Source organism: Sus scrofa, chromosome 4, assembly GCF_054392235.1.
Source record: "Sus scrofa isolate SSC_HxYL_T2T_F1_AM1 chromosome 4, Sscrofa_HxYL_maternal_Yorkshire_Landrace_v2.0, whole genome shotgun sequence".
NCBI classification, from domain to species: domain Eukaryota; kingdom Metazoa; phylum Chordata; class Mammalia; order Artiodactyla; family Suidae; genus Sus; species Sus scrofa.
In genome coordinates, this window is record NC_139386.1 from 88,441,387 (window position 1) to 88,458,465 (window position 17,079).

General features: G+C 42.9%; 1 protein-coding gene across 21 annotated transcripts in view; it reads left to right on the forward strand.

Annotated features, from left to right (window-relative positions):
* Nucleotides 1-17,079, forward strand: part of ILDR2 (immunoglobulin like domain containing receptor 2) — a 170,909-nt gene that overhangs the window by 139,501 nt on the left and 14,329 nt on the right. For 8 of the 21 annotated variants that reach the window (XM_085022524.1, XM_085022521.1, XM_085022525.1 and 5 more), the window contains 3 exons: nucleotides 7,204-7,260; nucleotides 10,086-10,232; nucleotides 11,351-11,527. The exons of 5 other annotated variants lie outside the window; for them this stretch is intronic. In XM_085022524.1, coding sequence (XP_084878650.1) covers nucleotides 7,204-7,260; nucleotides 10,086-10,232; nucleotides 11,351-11,527 — 381 coding nt within the window. Of the gene's footprint in view, nucleotides 1-2,328; nucleotides 2,589-7,203; nucleotides 7,261-10,085; nucleotides 10,233-11,350; nucleotides 11,528-17,079 lie in introns of those variants that run through there. 8 more of the 21 variants (XM_085022529.1, XM_021089482.2, XM_085022530.1 and 5 more) reach the window with 2 other exon arrangements.

Below are 17,079 nucleotides of genomic sequence, written 5' to 3' on the forward strand. Positions count from 1 at the left end.
TACAGGAATGGGGGGAAGTAGACTCAGGTTCTATTTCTGGTTGGATTATTAGTCAGCTGTGTGCCTTTGGGTAAGATTCTTAAACTCTCTGAGAGCCTCAGATTCCTGAAAAGATGGAGTGAATTCTGGGTTACATGACCTCTGAGATCCTTTCTAGCAATACAATGTGATTCTAGAATTCTCTGTAAACAGAAAAAGTCAATGCCTTAGGCCAGGCTTATAATCACTACCCCAACGCCTGAAACATTTATTAACAGTTAATTGCAGATGGTCTGATACTAGTCATTTTGTGGAGAGAATTCCCTGGCAGAATTATTCACTATATTTGAAGGAAAATGTAAGGGACACAAGAAGAAAAAATCTACAGCTGAAATGCTTAAGTACATAGTTTATAAATAGATATAAAATAAAGGGAGGCTATCTCCACATTTGTGATGGATAATCATAAACTATATTGAATGCATGGTTGCCATGGGAATATAGAATAAAAGCAGGGATATGCATGCCCTTGGGAAATTTCCAATCTATTTGGGATTCCAGATAGCCATAGAAACAACTTTACACTTAAAAAAGCCAGAGAAAAACATCTGCTCTCCTCAAAGACTTAGTAGAGAAACATGTTGGAGGGTTAGGAACTGAGAGAAGAGGAGTGGATACAGTACATCCCTGAAAGTGGATCCAGGGCATCTTAGAAAAGCTTGGGAGCAGGATGAAGCCCAGATGTACATTAAGCAGAAGGGGAAAGAAGGGAGCCTCAGGGAGCTGGGGAAGAAAAGCATTCTAGGCCATCCTGAACAGAAGGTTCAATTGCATAATATATTGGCAAACCTGAGGCTGACTCCAAGTTAGTATGTTTCAAAGAAATGAATGGCGATCACTATGCTGTCAAGTGGTGACATCACAGGGATGAAGGAAGTAATGTTTTCTCTCCTTTTCGTAAGTTCCAATGCACTAAATAATGTGTCTGTTGTCATTCAAGTAATTGAGTAGCAGATCTAGGATCTGAAAATAAGTTTGTCCTACATCTAGAACTTCGGAACATGCCATTGTACTTTGAAGGCTTGGACTAACAATCACAGCTTGGATTTGACTAGAGACAAAAACTGATTTGGGGGGCATATTGTATCTCTCTGTAATGGCTACCTTAAAAATACTGTAGCCTGGTGGCTTTTAACTGGTGGGGTACGTTGGTGCTTCAATCCCCAAGATGGCAAGATGGCATTGGGGGATGTTCTGGTGACTAGTGGGTGCTCCTGATATTGAGCCCCAAGTCCAGGAGTGCTAAATATTCTCCAATACATAGAATAGTGCTGAATGAAAGATCAGTTCTTTCATATTCTTATCAAGAGTCTATTTCCATCTGGGATGGATGAAAGGCACTATCATGAGCAGTAAATCAGACTTCCAGCCAGAAGTACAGCACAGCAAACACTGGGGATTTACTACCAGAACTTCAAGGTCCTGATGGGGGAGGTGGCTCCTCCTGCTGGCCTGCAGGGGATGCAGCATAGAGCGGTCCCTGACCCAGAGGGGTCTCCACCTTCCTAGTGGAAGCACAGATAAAAGAATCACTGCAGCTAAGAGATAAGTGCTCTCATGAAGGTGTGAACAGTGGTGTTCGGGAACATGGAGGAGGGTGCATTTTCTCAGGGCAGTATTCTTTTTTTGTTGCTGTTGTTGCTTTTATGGGCCACATCTGTGGCATATGTAAGGTCCCAGGCTAGGGGTCTAACCGGAGCTACACAGCTGCCGGCCTACACCACAGCCATAGCGACACGGGACCTGAGCCACATCTGCGACCTACACCACAGGTCATGGCAATGCCAAACCCTTAACCCACTGAGTGAAGCCAGGGATCGAACTCAAATCCTCATGGTTACTAGTTGGATTTGTTTCCACTGAGCCATGACGGGAACTCCTCAGGGCAGTATTCTTACAGGGCTCTGTCAGAACGTATTTCAGAGTCTTGTTTGTGGTAAGGATTTGCACAAAGCAGGAGATAGACTAATTCACTAGTTTATTTTCTTAGTAAAGAAGTTAAGTACATCCTGCTTTGGGGGCCTGGCCGGCCAAGAAAAGGGTATTAGCACTTTGGGGAAATGTCACTAGGACATAGTTTGCTGTAAAATATGGAAAGATATTGCCATTGATAGGAGAGAAGTAGGAAACCAGGCAAGGACTGCATCTCTGGGGGAAGGCCTCATGAGTAGGTGAAACATGATGTCAAAACTGCAAAAAAAAAAAAAAGGCTGATTAAAACATTGGATTTGGCAGGAAGAAAGTCCTTTGCCCTTGGTAAGTCTTGTGACACAGACACAGATACGTAAAAGTGAGTTCTTATCCACACACCATTGGACAAGCTGCACGGGCTAGTCTGAGGCTTTCAAGCCTAGGGATCACGTCTTGTTCCTCTTTGTGTCTCCACCTGGCACAATACACATTTCTTTGTTAATTGAATGAATGAATGATGCATGAATTGGAGACATTCCAGAAGTGAGCTTGTTCTGAGGAATATGTACAAAGAGTTCAGTTGGGGATAACTTCAAGGTTGCAGAGGCAGAAAACAGCTAAAATGAGGAATTGTAAAGGTAAAATCTGTAATATGTTTTGTCCACAGTGATTGTTTCTGCCCTCATCATTCAACCCCAAATGCGTGAATGTTTTTGGCTTTGAAGTTTGTGAGGGTGTGGTATGATACTGGCATTTGCTTGTGTGTGTGTATAAACTATTAGTATGCCTGATTCGTTTGGTCTATTCATGTGGAAATTTCTTAAGAGTAATGGATTCTACAAGGTTGGGGGAAAACTGTTTGAGTGCTTACATGAAAACTGTGTTTTCTACTCTTAGCTTGAGCTGGAGGTTGAAAAGAGTAAACGTGGTCTTCTTGCAGGGTCTGTTTTCCATCCTTTTCTTAGACATTAAAGTGACTAGTAATTGCCACTCTAACTGAATCCTGGAAGAATGACAGTGATTCACAAGTGTTGGTAAAGTGCTCCTGAAATCTGGAATGTATTTACTGCAATTGTTTGGACTTTCTAAGATCAGGACTTTCATTGGATGTGTTAGAATAGGAAGACAAGTTAGAGCATTTCTAATTGGCAAAAGCATTTCTTAGGAATTGTTAAGCAAGAAGCTGGAAGCAAAAGGACTTTGAGAAATACAGGATTCCAGTATAAATCCACTTTTTAAAATGCCTTTAGCACCAGGAAAATATGTCATGGTATAAAAGCTTTGCTCTCTCTCTACTGTTAGTTTTTTGTTTTGTTTTGTTTTATTTTCTTTTTATAGGGCCACACCGGTGGCATAATGGAGGTTCCCAGGCTAGGGCTTTAATCGGAGCTATAGCTGCCGGCCACAGCCATAGCAACATGGGATCCAAGCCGCATCTGCGACCTACGTCACAGTTCACGGCAACTCTGGATCCTTAACCCACTGAGCGAGGCCAGGGATCAAACCTGCAACCTCATGGTTCCTAGTTGGATTGTTTCTGCTGTGCCACAGTGGGAACTCCATTCTCTCTCTACTGTTGACATAACATAGTGGTATTGTCTGCTGTCCCCAAACTCCTACTGTATTCCAAATTCTGAAGACATTTAATTTTACCCACTTTATTGCAAAAGTCTGTCACCCACGCCACTCTGGGGCTAACACTACACAAGTGCATCATGGGAAGCCTTCACCATCTTCTGAAGCATTAGCTATTGTCTGTTGCTTCAGGGAGAGTGAGAAGCTTGGTGTATATCTTTCTGTCGGAGTGACAAGCTTTGTGAATCTCCTGTCCATATTTCTTATTTTAACCTTTTCAATTACATGTATAAAAAAAATCTAAAAAATGAAAGCCCCTTCATTGTTCTTCTGCCCATTCCAGCTCCCCAGACATAAGAAGGGCTAACAGTTTGGTATGTAATACTGTTGTTTTCAGATTTTAATTTGAACATAGGTGCCTAGAGCTTATATTCACTAACATTCTGTGTGTAGAACTAGTGTCAGAAATTCATCAAGGTGTTGTTCTAAACAGCATGTGGGGAAATTCAGCTTTTGTGTTTTATCTGTTCATAATTGTGTCTGTGTGTATGTGTGTGTGTATATACACACATATATATGTGTGTATGTATATATATATACACATACACACACACATACACATACTCACACACCCCTCAGTGGTTGCAAGCCCATGATGGATCCCTGGGCTCTATATAGCCCCCCAAACATATTTTGTTTTATATGGCTTGCCCAGTGATTTTTTTTTTTTTAATCTATGTATCAGTTGCCAACATTTGAAAATCAGGATAGTTCACATAAAAATCTGGGGTCTGGCTAATCTTGAAAAATAGGAAGACTTGCAACCCTGAAGGCACATTTCCGTGAGGCAACAATTGGCTAGAGGTGAGTACTAGCAGCCCCTACAGACCCAGTATGCCATTTGCCATACCCCCACCTGCTCCCAGTTGTATTACATTTGGCCAATGCACTTATTTACATTATCTAGTGGTCCCTATAAATATATAGATTTGAGTTTATAACTCTAATCATTAAATATCAGCTTGAGAACTGAAAATATTGTAAAAAATATAAATCATTGTCCAAATTAAAATACTTTAACATTAAAAAGGGGTGCTACCCATAATTATACCAGTACAACAGGCATAAACCAGGACTGTCCCAGACAAAGGAAGATGTTTGGTCTCCCTATTTATGGATCTCTTCATTCAACCACTGCATTTGACTTATGAGAAAATTGAGTCCTAGAAAGAGGAAGTAATTTGCCTATAGTGGTCCCCAAGTGAACTTATGGCCAAGCTGCCTCAGATACCCTGACTCCCAGTCCACTGTTTTCTCCAATGGAACATGCTTTGTGTAATATGTGTGAGCACCATATCCTCCTTGAATGTATGGATATTTTTGTGGTTAATGATTATCAGATAGCTAATTTCCTGTGAGAAATTATATACAATCAGCAGCTTATATCATCAATAATATTTCTCTTATGAATATAGTAAATGATTTAGGTTATAGCACATACAGAGATGTGTAAAATGTTAGTAGGTTTGAGAACCAGAGAGTAAATGCAAGAAAAGCTTCTCATTTTACTGGATTCAATAAGATATAAGTGCTAATTGTCCATATTAAAAATGAAAACACCATTAAGTAAGCATCTGATAACTGCCTTGCTAAAAACACAGTATATTGACTTTTGATCATTAGCTATTGGCTGGTAATTAACGTTAACTATGCCTTTAAGAGATCTCCAAGATCCCAAATTCCCAATTCTTTGACCACCTGTCTGTTGCCTTGTTGAGTTTCCAAGAGATATCTGTACAGAGAACATGTTATATGAGACCAATGCATGCTCTTAATCACTTGCTCAAATGTTGGCACCAAATCCCTGTCTGGTCTCCTATCCTAAGGAACTGGACTAGAGCACCTGTAAGCCTTAGAGGCTTGGGCCAAAGGCTGGCTGGGGACTCTCCTTCAGGATACTCTTTTCCAGTGGCCCACTTGGCTCCCATTTGTCTTCCTCAGAGACCTTGCAAGCAGCGGACCACTCTTACTGTGTTAGCTGAACAAGATGGAAGACTCAAAGAAGGAAGCCCTTCTTATCAAAACCTAAAACGATCTAGCCTAGTCACCCACTCCATGCTTCCCTTTCTTTGGGATGTACTCTGGTCTCAACTAACTTTTCAAATGTGTGGGCATTGCCCATAAAGGACACATGACCAGGACACATTTTACCACACTGGCCTTGTATAGCTGAGCCAAGAAAGAGCAAAGTGAGCAAAGAGCCCTTTTACTCCACTTCCTAACACTCTGCCCCTGCTACAGTATCCCCTCGAGTGTCCTGGAAGGGCTCCTTTTTCCTTGACCTTGGCCAGAGCTGCTTTTCTGTGGGGTGATTTGATAGAGGAGAGGACCAGTGACCAGCCATGACCTGTAGGCTCAAAGTATAAACCACACACATGGGTAACTCTTTCTCTGATGCACTTCAATAAACTTTAGCAGGAAAAGTTGTTTTCTAAATGAGCCAAATCCATATACAATGATCGTGCTTTCTAATAGCGACATGTGGCCATTGAGCCTTTGAAGTGTTAGTATTTTGGCTACATTGGTACAAGTAAAAATATTAAGTTAATTTCATCTTTAAAAAATTATTTTAATGTGATTACTAGAAAAGCTAAAAATTACCAGTCAGTCACATTGTATTTCTACTGGACAGAGCTGTTTTAGAGGAATATGTGGTACCTATAAATGAAGTAAGATTCAGCTGCAGGCTTAGGAGTCACAGTGACCTTTTGCCATCCCAAGTCTGAAAGGAGGGCTGTTTCCTGGTGCAGCTTGTTTGTTAGCAAGACTACATTGTCATAGAAATACCTCATACAGGGGCAGAAATCTTATCACAGTCTTTATATTTACCTGAATATAAGAATATGGTGAAAGCATTCAACACTTATTTCTATATAAATCAAGCTAGTTTTTAAAAGGACTAACCTCTTCCCCCACATCTTCCAGTGTGTTGTTTCCTGTGCATCTCTTTGGGCAGGGCACCTGTTCTGACACCAAACCTTAACTTCTATGCCATATCCCACAGAAGGCACTTGGGTGCCATATGGAAAAGCCATACCATATACATATGTACAGAGTATTTCTGAAGCCAGAAGGAGTGTCGAAGAGTGTGTAACTGATCTAGCTTTATCTTTTCCTTGCCTTTGAAAACTTTAATCATTGAAATATCTTTAGGCGATAAATAGAATCATGTAGGGAGATAATTCTGAGTTAAAACCAAATATGTACTTTTGTTTTTATATGGACATAGGACTGTGTGTGGATGTATGAAAATGTAGGTTGAACGTTTGGATACAGATGGGTTTGACTTTCCAGTAAAATGTGTGGAGCAGGATGTATAAATGAATGGAGATGGTATATGTCAATCTGCTCAACCAGGGTTTTTCATATTTGAAGCAGAGATTTCCTTCTCCTGTAATAGTTGGAGAAAAAGTTCTGTTTCTGCTTCTGCCTAGTTTAGATGCAGAGTTCACTTCGATGGCTGCCAAAGATTGACTCTCTTACTGAGCAGCCTCTCATGACCCAAAGAGCATGGGTCAGTAGCCCCATGCAGGAATGGTGCAATTGGAGCCAGGTTTAAGGCTGTATTTTCCTTTGCAGTAACCTCTTTCCTTCTTCTTTTCCTTCCACCTCTTCTAGGCAGAACAGGGCTGCTTGCTGATCTCTTGCCCAGTTTTGCTGTGGAGATTATGCCAGGTATTCAGTCATTTAACTCTATATTTGCTTATTTTGCTGTCCTTCCATCTGTCTTGCTTCTGCATTAGTTACTAATTGCACCTTTAATTTATTTGCACATTTGTCTATATATGTCTATGGTATTTTCCAGGATGAACTAAGCCCATTGGAAGAGTCTCTAAATTGTATTTCTTCTGTTACTAGGCCCTAAAAGAATAATGTTAATTAAAAATAGGCTGAGATGGGGGCCCAGTCCTTCAGTGTCAGGTATGCAGGCCCTTTGGCAACCTCGGTATCTCAGCGGCACCCAGATAGCTATAAGTATCCTTAACGGAGTCATTATTTATCTGCATTCCTTATTCCCTAAGTTTAATGTTTACCCATTCATTGCAACCATGTTACTCTGAATTGCCTTTTATAAGCTCTATCAAAATATTTTTTCAAACCTTATGAACACTGGGCACCCTTCATCCCTTGAAAAGTATACATTTACAGATCTACATTGCTTTGTATACAATTTCATGGGTTTCATGGCCCCCTAAGTCCCTGGGGTCTGTGGACTGTATGTCAAGGACACTGGCGCCAAATGCCCACTTTTGTCTTTTTATGTAGCATCCATCAAATGTACCAGCTAGACAGGCCAACATCAGTTTGATGCTGGACCATAGTCCATCACAGAAGGAGGCTAAGAGAAAAACAAGAATGAACTCTAGGAGAGGACATACCCAAACACAGGAAGTAGGAAAGGGTATGAGTCAGTCTTGCTGTGGAGGGCTCCTGCCAAAGTGGGGAAATAGCTGCCTAATAGTTGAGAGCAACAAAGAGATACAAAATATTTATGGTCATTGGTTTAGATTTGAGTTTTAAGAAACATTGAAGAGTCTTCACAGTTATACTTCACTAATGATTCTTCCATAAATTCTCCTGGTCCATTCCCATTAGTTGGCAAACCCAAATACAGACATTTTTCTTATTGATGTTGATCCCCAAGGACACAAATAGATATTTCTTGGAATTACCTGGTGGCCTAGAGGTTATCGACTTGGCATTATCTCTGATGAGGCTCAGGTTACAGCTGTGGCTCAAGTTCGATCCCTGGCCTGGGAACTTTCACATACCTCCATTGAGGTTAAAAAACAAACAGACATTTCTTTGTAATCCCCCTTATCCAGAGTTCTGTCAGTTTGTACCATTTGTTCATCACGAAAAGACAATGTTACATTGCATTGTTTCAAACTAGATATTATATCCCCTAGTCCTAAAAAAGAGTTACTGTATTTGTCATATCTGGTTCTGGTCTCCTGAATTTCCCTCCCTTTTGACTCCAAGAATCCTTTCATGGATAACAGTCTTTGTTTCTCCAAGGTAACCTGCCAGTCTGTTACCCTTGACTGCCTGACCCAAGTTGCAGCCACCACACTACCCTGCTCATCTAATCCTCAGGGCCCATATTATCTCAGGCCACATTGTGTTACTATGTTATTACTAAGGCACAGGCCAAAGCCCTCAGTTATCTATTGTCCTCAGCAAGAATGCTCTCCACAACATTCTAGCCAGGCACAAGGCCTTCTCACTTCCTCCCTGAAGGGAGGGTGACCAGGTTAATTGGAATGTATTTATGATGGGTGAGTGGGGAGGTGCATTCAGGAAAAATAAATTGTTTGTTTTCTCTCTGAGGAAATTTTGGTCTAAACAAAGGTCCAGTCCTTTTTATCATTATCACAAAACCCTTTCTGTAACCAAAATGTCATGTATTCAAGCTCCAATTGAATATCCACTTCATTGAAGGAATATTTAATAACTAAGATTCAAACAAAAGAATGTATGCTTGAAGTTGATTGCAAAGAGATTTTTGGTAGATGGTTTTCAATCAAAATGAATCACTTTCACCTTTTGCTTTGAATGGAAATCATGGCTTACTCCAGTTTGTCCTGGGCCTTCAGTGGAATGCTGGTTCCTAGAGGCGAGTCCCCAAAGCATGACATCAAGACAAGTCATTCAAAGGCCACAATCATTTTTATCTAAGCCAAACGGAATGTGTTTCCTTTCTGTTAATCTTTTGGATGGGCACCTAAGTTAAATTCATGTTCAGCCTCTGGCAGAGTTAACAAACATGGTCAGATGTACACGTGTTAGCCTTGCCAGTCATCAAAGCCCTGAGCCACTTTAGTCCATGGCTGTGCTGGCTGTATAGCATGGTCAGCCTGAGAATGAGCAAGCCATTCTCAGGGGACAGGGACAGCATCTTCTCTATCTGAGCCTCTGTCTCTAGTTTTCTCTAGTAGACAGTTTAGCTCTCAGCCCCAATGCTGAGCACAGGAATGGTGTTCAGGGCAGTCAGCAAGCAGAGCAGATGAATACATAAGGGACCTGGACCACCTAAATATGTTATGATTTAGAACGTAACACTTTTAGGGACAAGAGTACCTTGACTACAGAAGATATGTATTCACAGAACCCACCACTTTATAGCTCAGCAAGCAAAGGTCCCCCCTCCCCATCCAGGAGTCCCTCTACTCTTGTCCCATATTTATTCTGACACTGGAGCTGATAAAGTAAGCCCTTTCCCCAGGAAGGAGCCCCGAGGCCCTCCACTTTGTATAGGCCATATGTGTGCTCAGTATGACCTGGGTACCTTCCTTCCTCTCCATGTCCCAGCCCTGGGAGGGTCTGCACTTCTCATTCTTAGGGTTCCTCCTGAGTTTGGGGGCTCTGTGCCCTGTTAAAAGATGCTTTCTTCCCCCGGGTCCCTCCTACTCATCCCCCTCACAGGGAGATGCTGATGAGAGGGTGCCTGTCCCGACAGGGGCCACCTCGAGTGTGGGTTTCTCTGTGCATCCTTCCAGAATGGGTGTTTGTTGGCCTGGTGATCCTGGGAGTCTTCCTCTTCTTCGTCCTGGTGGGGATCTGCTGGTGCCAGTGCTGCCCTCACAGCTGCTGTTGCTACATCCGCTGTCCATGTTGCCCAGATTCCTGCTGCTGCCCACAGGCCTGTGAGTAAAGTGATGAATGGGGAGATGGCGAGTGATCAGAAGAAACGTCACCTTTCCATCGGACAGCTCTGTGCCCTGAGTGCCTTCTCTGCCTCCTTTTCGTTGCACCCCCAAAGTGATCGTTCCAGATTCTCTCCTTTCCTGGGAGCCCCCAGCTTCCCAAGAGGACCATTCTTGTTTGCCTTCCAACCTGCATGCACCTCTCCATGCTTTTTATCCACACTTGTCACCCCTGCATTTGAAATTCTCATTGACATTATTGATCAAAGGAAGGGCAGGTTCAGGATGGTGAGGTTGTGGGGTAAGGCTTTTACCCTCTCCTCAGGCATCCAAACTAGAGGAAACCTTCGCTGGTTATGCTTTTTGCAGACAGAGAACTCCTCTTTTTACCAACATCATATGCAAACCACAACCTTTGGGTCCCATCCAGCCACAGATGAGTTGCATTTTCTCCTAGGACAAAATGGTCCACAAAAGAACTAGTCCTCATTTGGGGTTCACAATTTTACCTCCCAGACCTCCATAGAGGCGTGAAGTTTGGCACCCCTGCCATAAACCAAAACACATCTTAAAGGAGAGAGACACGATGTGCATCTTTAGTATCCTTAGGAACAAAGCAGTTTCTGGGAGGAGCTGGGTTATTTGCTCTGCTTTTGTGTCCGCAGAGTGGGGGCCGTGTATAAGCCCATCACTAGCTGTGCCTCTCTAGAGGAGATTAGGAGACTCCTGGGAGCAGCCCGGGCAGCCCTAGTGCGAGGCCTCCTCCAGAGGGGCTGAGACAGCCTACAGACAGTATGGTTAAGAGTGGGCTGCTGCCGTCACAGGGGAGGCTGCTGTGACAGCTCCCGGCACCGCTTAATTACTCAGTTGCCAGGTACTACTAAACACTGTAATTCCTTATGTCGTTGCCTTTTGGCAGAGCTGGAGGAGCCTGAGAGAGTGGGGGTAAGTGGTGCCTGTGAATCGGTTCAGGCCTAGTAGGGCTCACATGCGCATGCATGCACGCAAGTGCACATACGCCCAGGAGCTCCCTTAAGTGTAGCTTAAGGGACTTTGGGTGTAAGGGTTGTGGAGGGTGGGGTGATGTAATCTCTCTTGCTCTTCATCTCCCTCCACAGTGTATGAAGCAGGGAAAGCAGCAAAGGCCGGGTATCCTCCCTCTGTCTCCGGTGTCCCTGGCCCTTACTCCATCCCCTCTGTCCCCTTGGGAGGAGCCCCCTCATCTGGCATGCTGATGGACAAGCCGCATCCACCTCCCCTGGCACCAAGTGACTCCACTGGAGGAAGCCACAGTGGTAAATGTAGTTCCAGACTTCCCTACCCCTTGCTCCTATCCGGCTTCCACTCTGGTTCCTTGCCAATTAGAACCAACAACTCAGTGATGCTTCTTTGGACAATGATTATCTCCATTCCGGAAATGGGATCCTGCCAGCTGTAGTTATCTCCTGGCATGTATGTCAGGCTTTCCAAGGGCTGCAGGACATAGCTGCCTCTTGCTTTCTTCCCAGGCTCCTCAGTAACTAAAAGGATAAGAAGAAGAGGCAGGGTACCCCATGAATTTGATCATCCAATGAATAAATAGTTATCTCTTCCCTACCTAGCACTCAGCACTGGAACAGGTACTGTGAGGAACACCCTGAAGTGTAGGACATGGTTTGTCTAACAAGCAGTATGGCCCAGCCAGGGAGGGAGAGTGGACCTTTATTAGGACATTAAAGCGTATGGTACCAGGAGTTCAAAGGAGGAAGAGCTGGAATGGTTACAAAGTCTTAGAGAAGAGGTGAGATTTGAGCTGGGCCGAGAGGCATGAGAAGGAAAGCAGAGACACACACGGGCCAGCATAGTTGAAGCCCGGAGCTAGGAGAGCACAGTGTGTGTGTGTTAGTGTCCAGCTTGTCTCTCTGATTGGAAGACAGTGGAAGAAAACAGTAGAGCCAGTTTAGAGAGGGCCTTGAAACCCCTCCAGAAGAGCTGGGGCTTGGCACCACAGCACATGAGGGCCACTGCAGGCAGGCTGCTGAGTGGGGAGGTGACAGGCTGCCACAAGTGGTAAGTAGGAGAAAGTAGAATTGGAGACCTTGAGCTGAGGGTGTGGTTGAAGTGATTCAGGTAGGACATGTGAACATCTGGATTGTGATGGAGACAATGGGAGCTGAAATGAGTGGGTGAATCCGAGAGATGCTTTGAAAGAGCAATACATTAGATGTGTGATGGCTTCAAGATGAACCCAAGCTGTCCAGTGATGTGTATCCTATACATAAATGAAATAACAGTAAGGACAGTTTATTTGGATGGAACGTAGCTCCACTGAGGGCATGATGGAGTCAGTTTTTGGTAGGGGTAGAGTAGAGCAGCATTAAAATGTAGCTTTCCTAGGGGCATCTGAATAGGATTACAGAGTAATCTTGGTTAGAACTCTGCGAGTAGTAAATTTAGGAGCTGATTTTTAAATCTCTAGATGTGAATGAACTACTAGGGTTGATAAAACAGACATTTCTGGAGGTATCTGGACTGCCTTCAGTGGGGAGCAGGGAAGAATATCTAGTCCAGTTAATTTGCCATCAATGCTCCACCCTGGAAAGAGTAGATATACTCAGTGAGTAATTGGTATTTATGTTTTTTCTTTCTCAGGAACTATTAGTAGAATTCTGACGTCTGAGATTGGGAATGAGTCACAGACTGAGAAGTAAAAGTTAATGATCAAGGACACACAGGGAATTAGAAAAAGACAATATAGTCCATTTCCTCAAAGGATGGAGTGGGCAAAAGAGACATTAAGGGGACTTGTCTCATGCTCTATTTGCATCTTCCATTTTTTTTTGCCAAATCTTCTTTCTCCTTCCCACCAGAACCTTTCCCCCTTACTTTTTATTGAATGGATTTTCATAATAAAATTACTTCTATTCATAGACTGGCACATACTTCTTCTCTCCTGTTTGTAACTTTTTTCCAGTTCCTGCTAGTTGTAGTTCAGTCATTTTGGCTCCACTCTGCCATACTAACCAACTTCAAGTAGAAGTGGCTGGAAAAATAGGGGGGAAAAACCCCTTATTTCATACAGCAAGATATCCCAAGGTAAGGTGGTTCTGGGGTTGGCTAATGGAACAGTCAAGTTGAATTACTGAAGGATCTAGTTCTCATCTTTGGTTCTGGCATCCTGAATGCATCCTCTGTCCTCCTGGGCTGGCTCCCCTCCTGATTCCATGATGACTGCCATAGTCCCAGGTCCCAGATGCATTCTAAGATGGGAAAGATATGCTTCTTCCTTGTGCTCCTTTTCTTGAGAGTGAGGAAAACTTTTCCAGAAGCCTCTTTCCCTTTCTATAAACTTCTCCCTGTAGTTTGTTGGCAAGAATTGTGTCCCATCTCCATTTCTAAACCAGACTGGCTTGGACCAAAACAAAGACTCATCTCTTATGCCAAAACATCTATTCACCTTGGAAATGAACAAAATCAGGGTTCTGTTAGCAAGGAAAGGGGGGAGGATGCACAACCTTGTGTTAGCCACAGCTAGTCTGGCTCATGTTATCATTATCTGGATCACTGAGTCAGGACAGAGTCCCTCATGAGCCCCACCAGGCACATTTCTGTACACATGGTCTCAGGGTCAGAATTATGATGGTATTTGGCTGTTTCTCCTTTAAGAAAGGTGGCTTAAGCCAATGTCCCATGTAGATTGTTCTTTAAAGAGTTTAGAAGTGTTAAGAAATGCTGATTTATAAAGATGTAAATTTAGCCTATTTTATATTTTTATGCTACTTCAATTTTAGGGTAATCATCTAGCAACAGTAATTTTTCAGATTACATTTGTACACAATACTCTTTGGAACACTCTGTGTAGTTGAAAAGGCATCTTTGATGAGTTATGTATAATATATTCAGTTAGTTACCAAATGGGAGAGAGAGAAAAGGCACCCTGATTCCCTCTCCCATTCTTCTTAGCAGCTATTTGTTACCTCTGTTAAAAGAAGCCCTTCTCCTCCTGCCCTGCTCTGGATCCATCCCCTTCAGCCTTGTCAAAGTTCTCTGTTTATTGAATCTCCACACCCCACCCCATTCCCACCTCACATCTCCAGCCTTCCCTTCTTTAGTGACTCCCTATCAGCATTCAAAACATGGCTAAATCTCTATTGCAAAAACCTTATCATTTTCTGGTACCACTTCCCTATCCATTTTCTCCTCTTCCCAGTTAAACTCCTTGAAGGAGTTTTGAATGTTTACTATCTCCATTTCCTCTGCTCTTACCAACTCCTCAACTAACTTCTGTCTTGCTGTTGCTTTTGCCACTCCAAAGACCCGCTCTCGCCAAGATGGCCTTATTGCTAAAGTATCCATTATGCTTCGCAGAGTTTGCTTCTCTGGACATCTCAAGCACATTTGCCACCTCTGACGCACTCATATTTCTTTGCCCTCCTCAGCACTGTACTTTGTAGTTTCTCCTACCTATTTTGCTAAGTGCTGGCTGTTCTTCTGCATACCCTCCAGACGTTGGTGTTCCTATTTTGTCTGAGGTCCTCTCCCTGGGAAATCTTATCTGGTCCATGGCTTCAGTCATCATCCATATGTGGATGATTGCCAGTCTTTATCTCCAACCTCTCTCCTACTCCTCAGTCCCAGATATTTAACTGCCTTCTGGATGTCTTACAAGCATTTCAAACTCAACCTCTATCTAGGGAATGGAATTCATCTACTGTTTCTCAACCTCAAACCAACTCTGACATTTCTTATTTCAGCAGATGGCACTGCTGTCCACCTAGTAGCCCAAACCAGAAGCAGGGACTTCATCCTCAACCCTACCTCACTTCTCACATCCAAGTTGGTCACCAACTCCTTCAGATTGGACCTCAAAATAACTTTGAGAATTGATTTACTTCCTTCCATCTCTACTTAACTATCCTTGTCATTGATGCCATCATCTCCCACCTTGATTAATGCAGTTATCTCATAGCTGGTCACTTCCATACCTATTCTCCTCTTGTTCCAGTCCACCTGATTTTCACATCTACCTGGCTTACACTCATCCTTCTTACAAAAGGATTGAGTAGGCAAGTAGGGTTTTGAAATGTCATTTTTCAAACTAATAAGGATGTGTGTCTATATATATGCCTACTGTATGTATACAGAGAATATGCAAATTTTAAGCATCGCTTCTCCCACAACTGAGCTGCTGTCACCCTGGGGGTGGAATCTGGCAGCTGTTCCATTATCCATAAACAGCCTTCCATAGCTTATTAAGATAGGATAGGAAGAACAAGGCTATATCCATGGGTATCATCTCTTTTTCAAGTTTTATAAGCTGGATTTGGCTGTAAGGGGGAAATTAGCTGAAAAATCATTGAGCCTTAATTGGGTCAAAAGTATCAGCTTAAATCTTTTAACAATAAGAATTTTTGAAAGTATAGTTTGACATAAAAATGAATATCCCAGTATTCTCTCTCCAGTAAAAATCAAGTTGCCAAGGCTAATAAATTAGAGGAACTGAAGTATAAAAAGCCACACCAAACAAAGGACTTGGAACAGACTGAACTTCACAAGAGAAATAAATCACAGTTCCTGTTGTGGCTCAGCAGGTTAAGGACTCTACTAGTATCCATGAGGATACAGGTTCGATCCTTGGCATTGCTCAGTGGGTTAAAGGATCTGATATCGCTATGAGCTGCAGTGTAGGTTGCAGACATGGCTTGGATCTGGCATTTCTGTGGCTGTGGGGTAGGCCAGCAGCTGTAGCTTTGATTTGACCCCTAGTCTGGGAACTTCCATATGCCACTGGTGTGGCCACAAAAAGAGAGAGAGAGAGAGAGAGAACTCATCCATCAACCCTAAACTGAAACATAACCAGGAAAAAAAGTCATTTTCAAAAAAAATGCAGGACTTTGGCCAATACTATAGGACATTTCTTATTAAAATATCATCACAGGAAGTTCCCATTGTGGCTCAGCAGTAACAGGCCCAACTAGTATCTTTGAGGATGTGGGTTCAATCCCTGACCTTTCACAGTGGGTTAAGGATCCAGTGTTGCTGTGAACTGTGGTGTAGTTGCAGATGCAGCTCAGATCCCATGTTGCTGTGGTTATGGCATAGGCTGGCAGCTGCAGCTCCAACTTGACCCCTAGCCTGAGAACTTCCATATGCTGCACTTGTGGCCCTAAAAAGCAAATAAAAATGAAATATCACCACACATCAGAGAGTTTTGTGATCTTCAGATAAATTATGGATAAAAACCTGACACCAATCAATTTGTTTTTAAATTGAGAAAAATTTAATGAATGCCTACAAATTTTCTCTCAAGGAGTTTACAGTCCAGCAGAGTGGTTTCTGGGGGATTGTGGATGGAAATAAAATGAGGGAAAAATAGAAAGGAGTATTTGGTAAGACTGTCTTTGATGCCAGCTCAGAGAAGGAAAAGCCTCATCTGCTGGCAGGATCAAGCTCATATGTGACACAGAGCCAGGTTTTACCATGATGAGAGAATTTGCTACTGAGTGCTGCCGAACTGAATTTACAGCTTTTGATGGTGGTGGTGGTGGGGGAACCTTTTAAAGGGAGAAATGCCTAGCTTTTTAGCTCCTGAAACAAAATGGGTGTCACCTCTAAAATCTAAATATCAATACTCTGCCTCTGTCCTTTTTGACAAAGTAGAGGGATTTGTACTTCGGAAGTCATGAGCTGGTGTGACCGAGAAATCAAAGCTGAAAGTATCTAGCACGGTGGAGTCACTTACCAGTACTGAAAGGTGAAGCTGCTATCTTCATTTGAGGCTGTACATAGTTATTGTAACTTTTCAGGGGCATGAGAACCTACGCACACACGATCAAATCTGTCTCATGGTGAGGAGTGTAATTTGTTA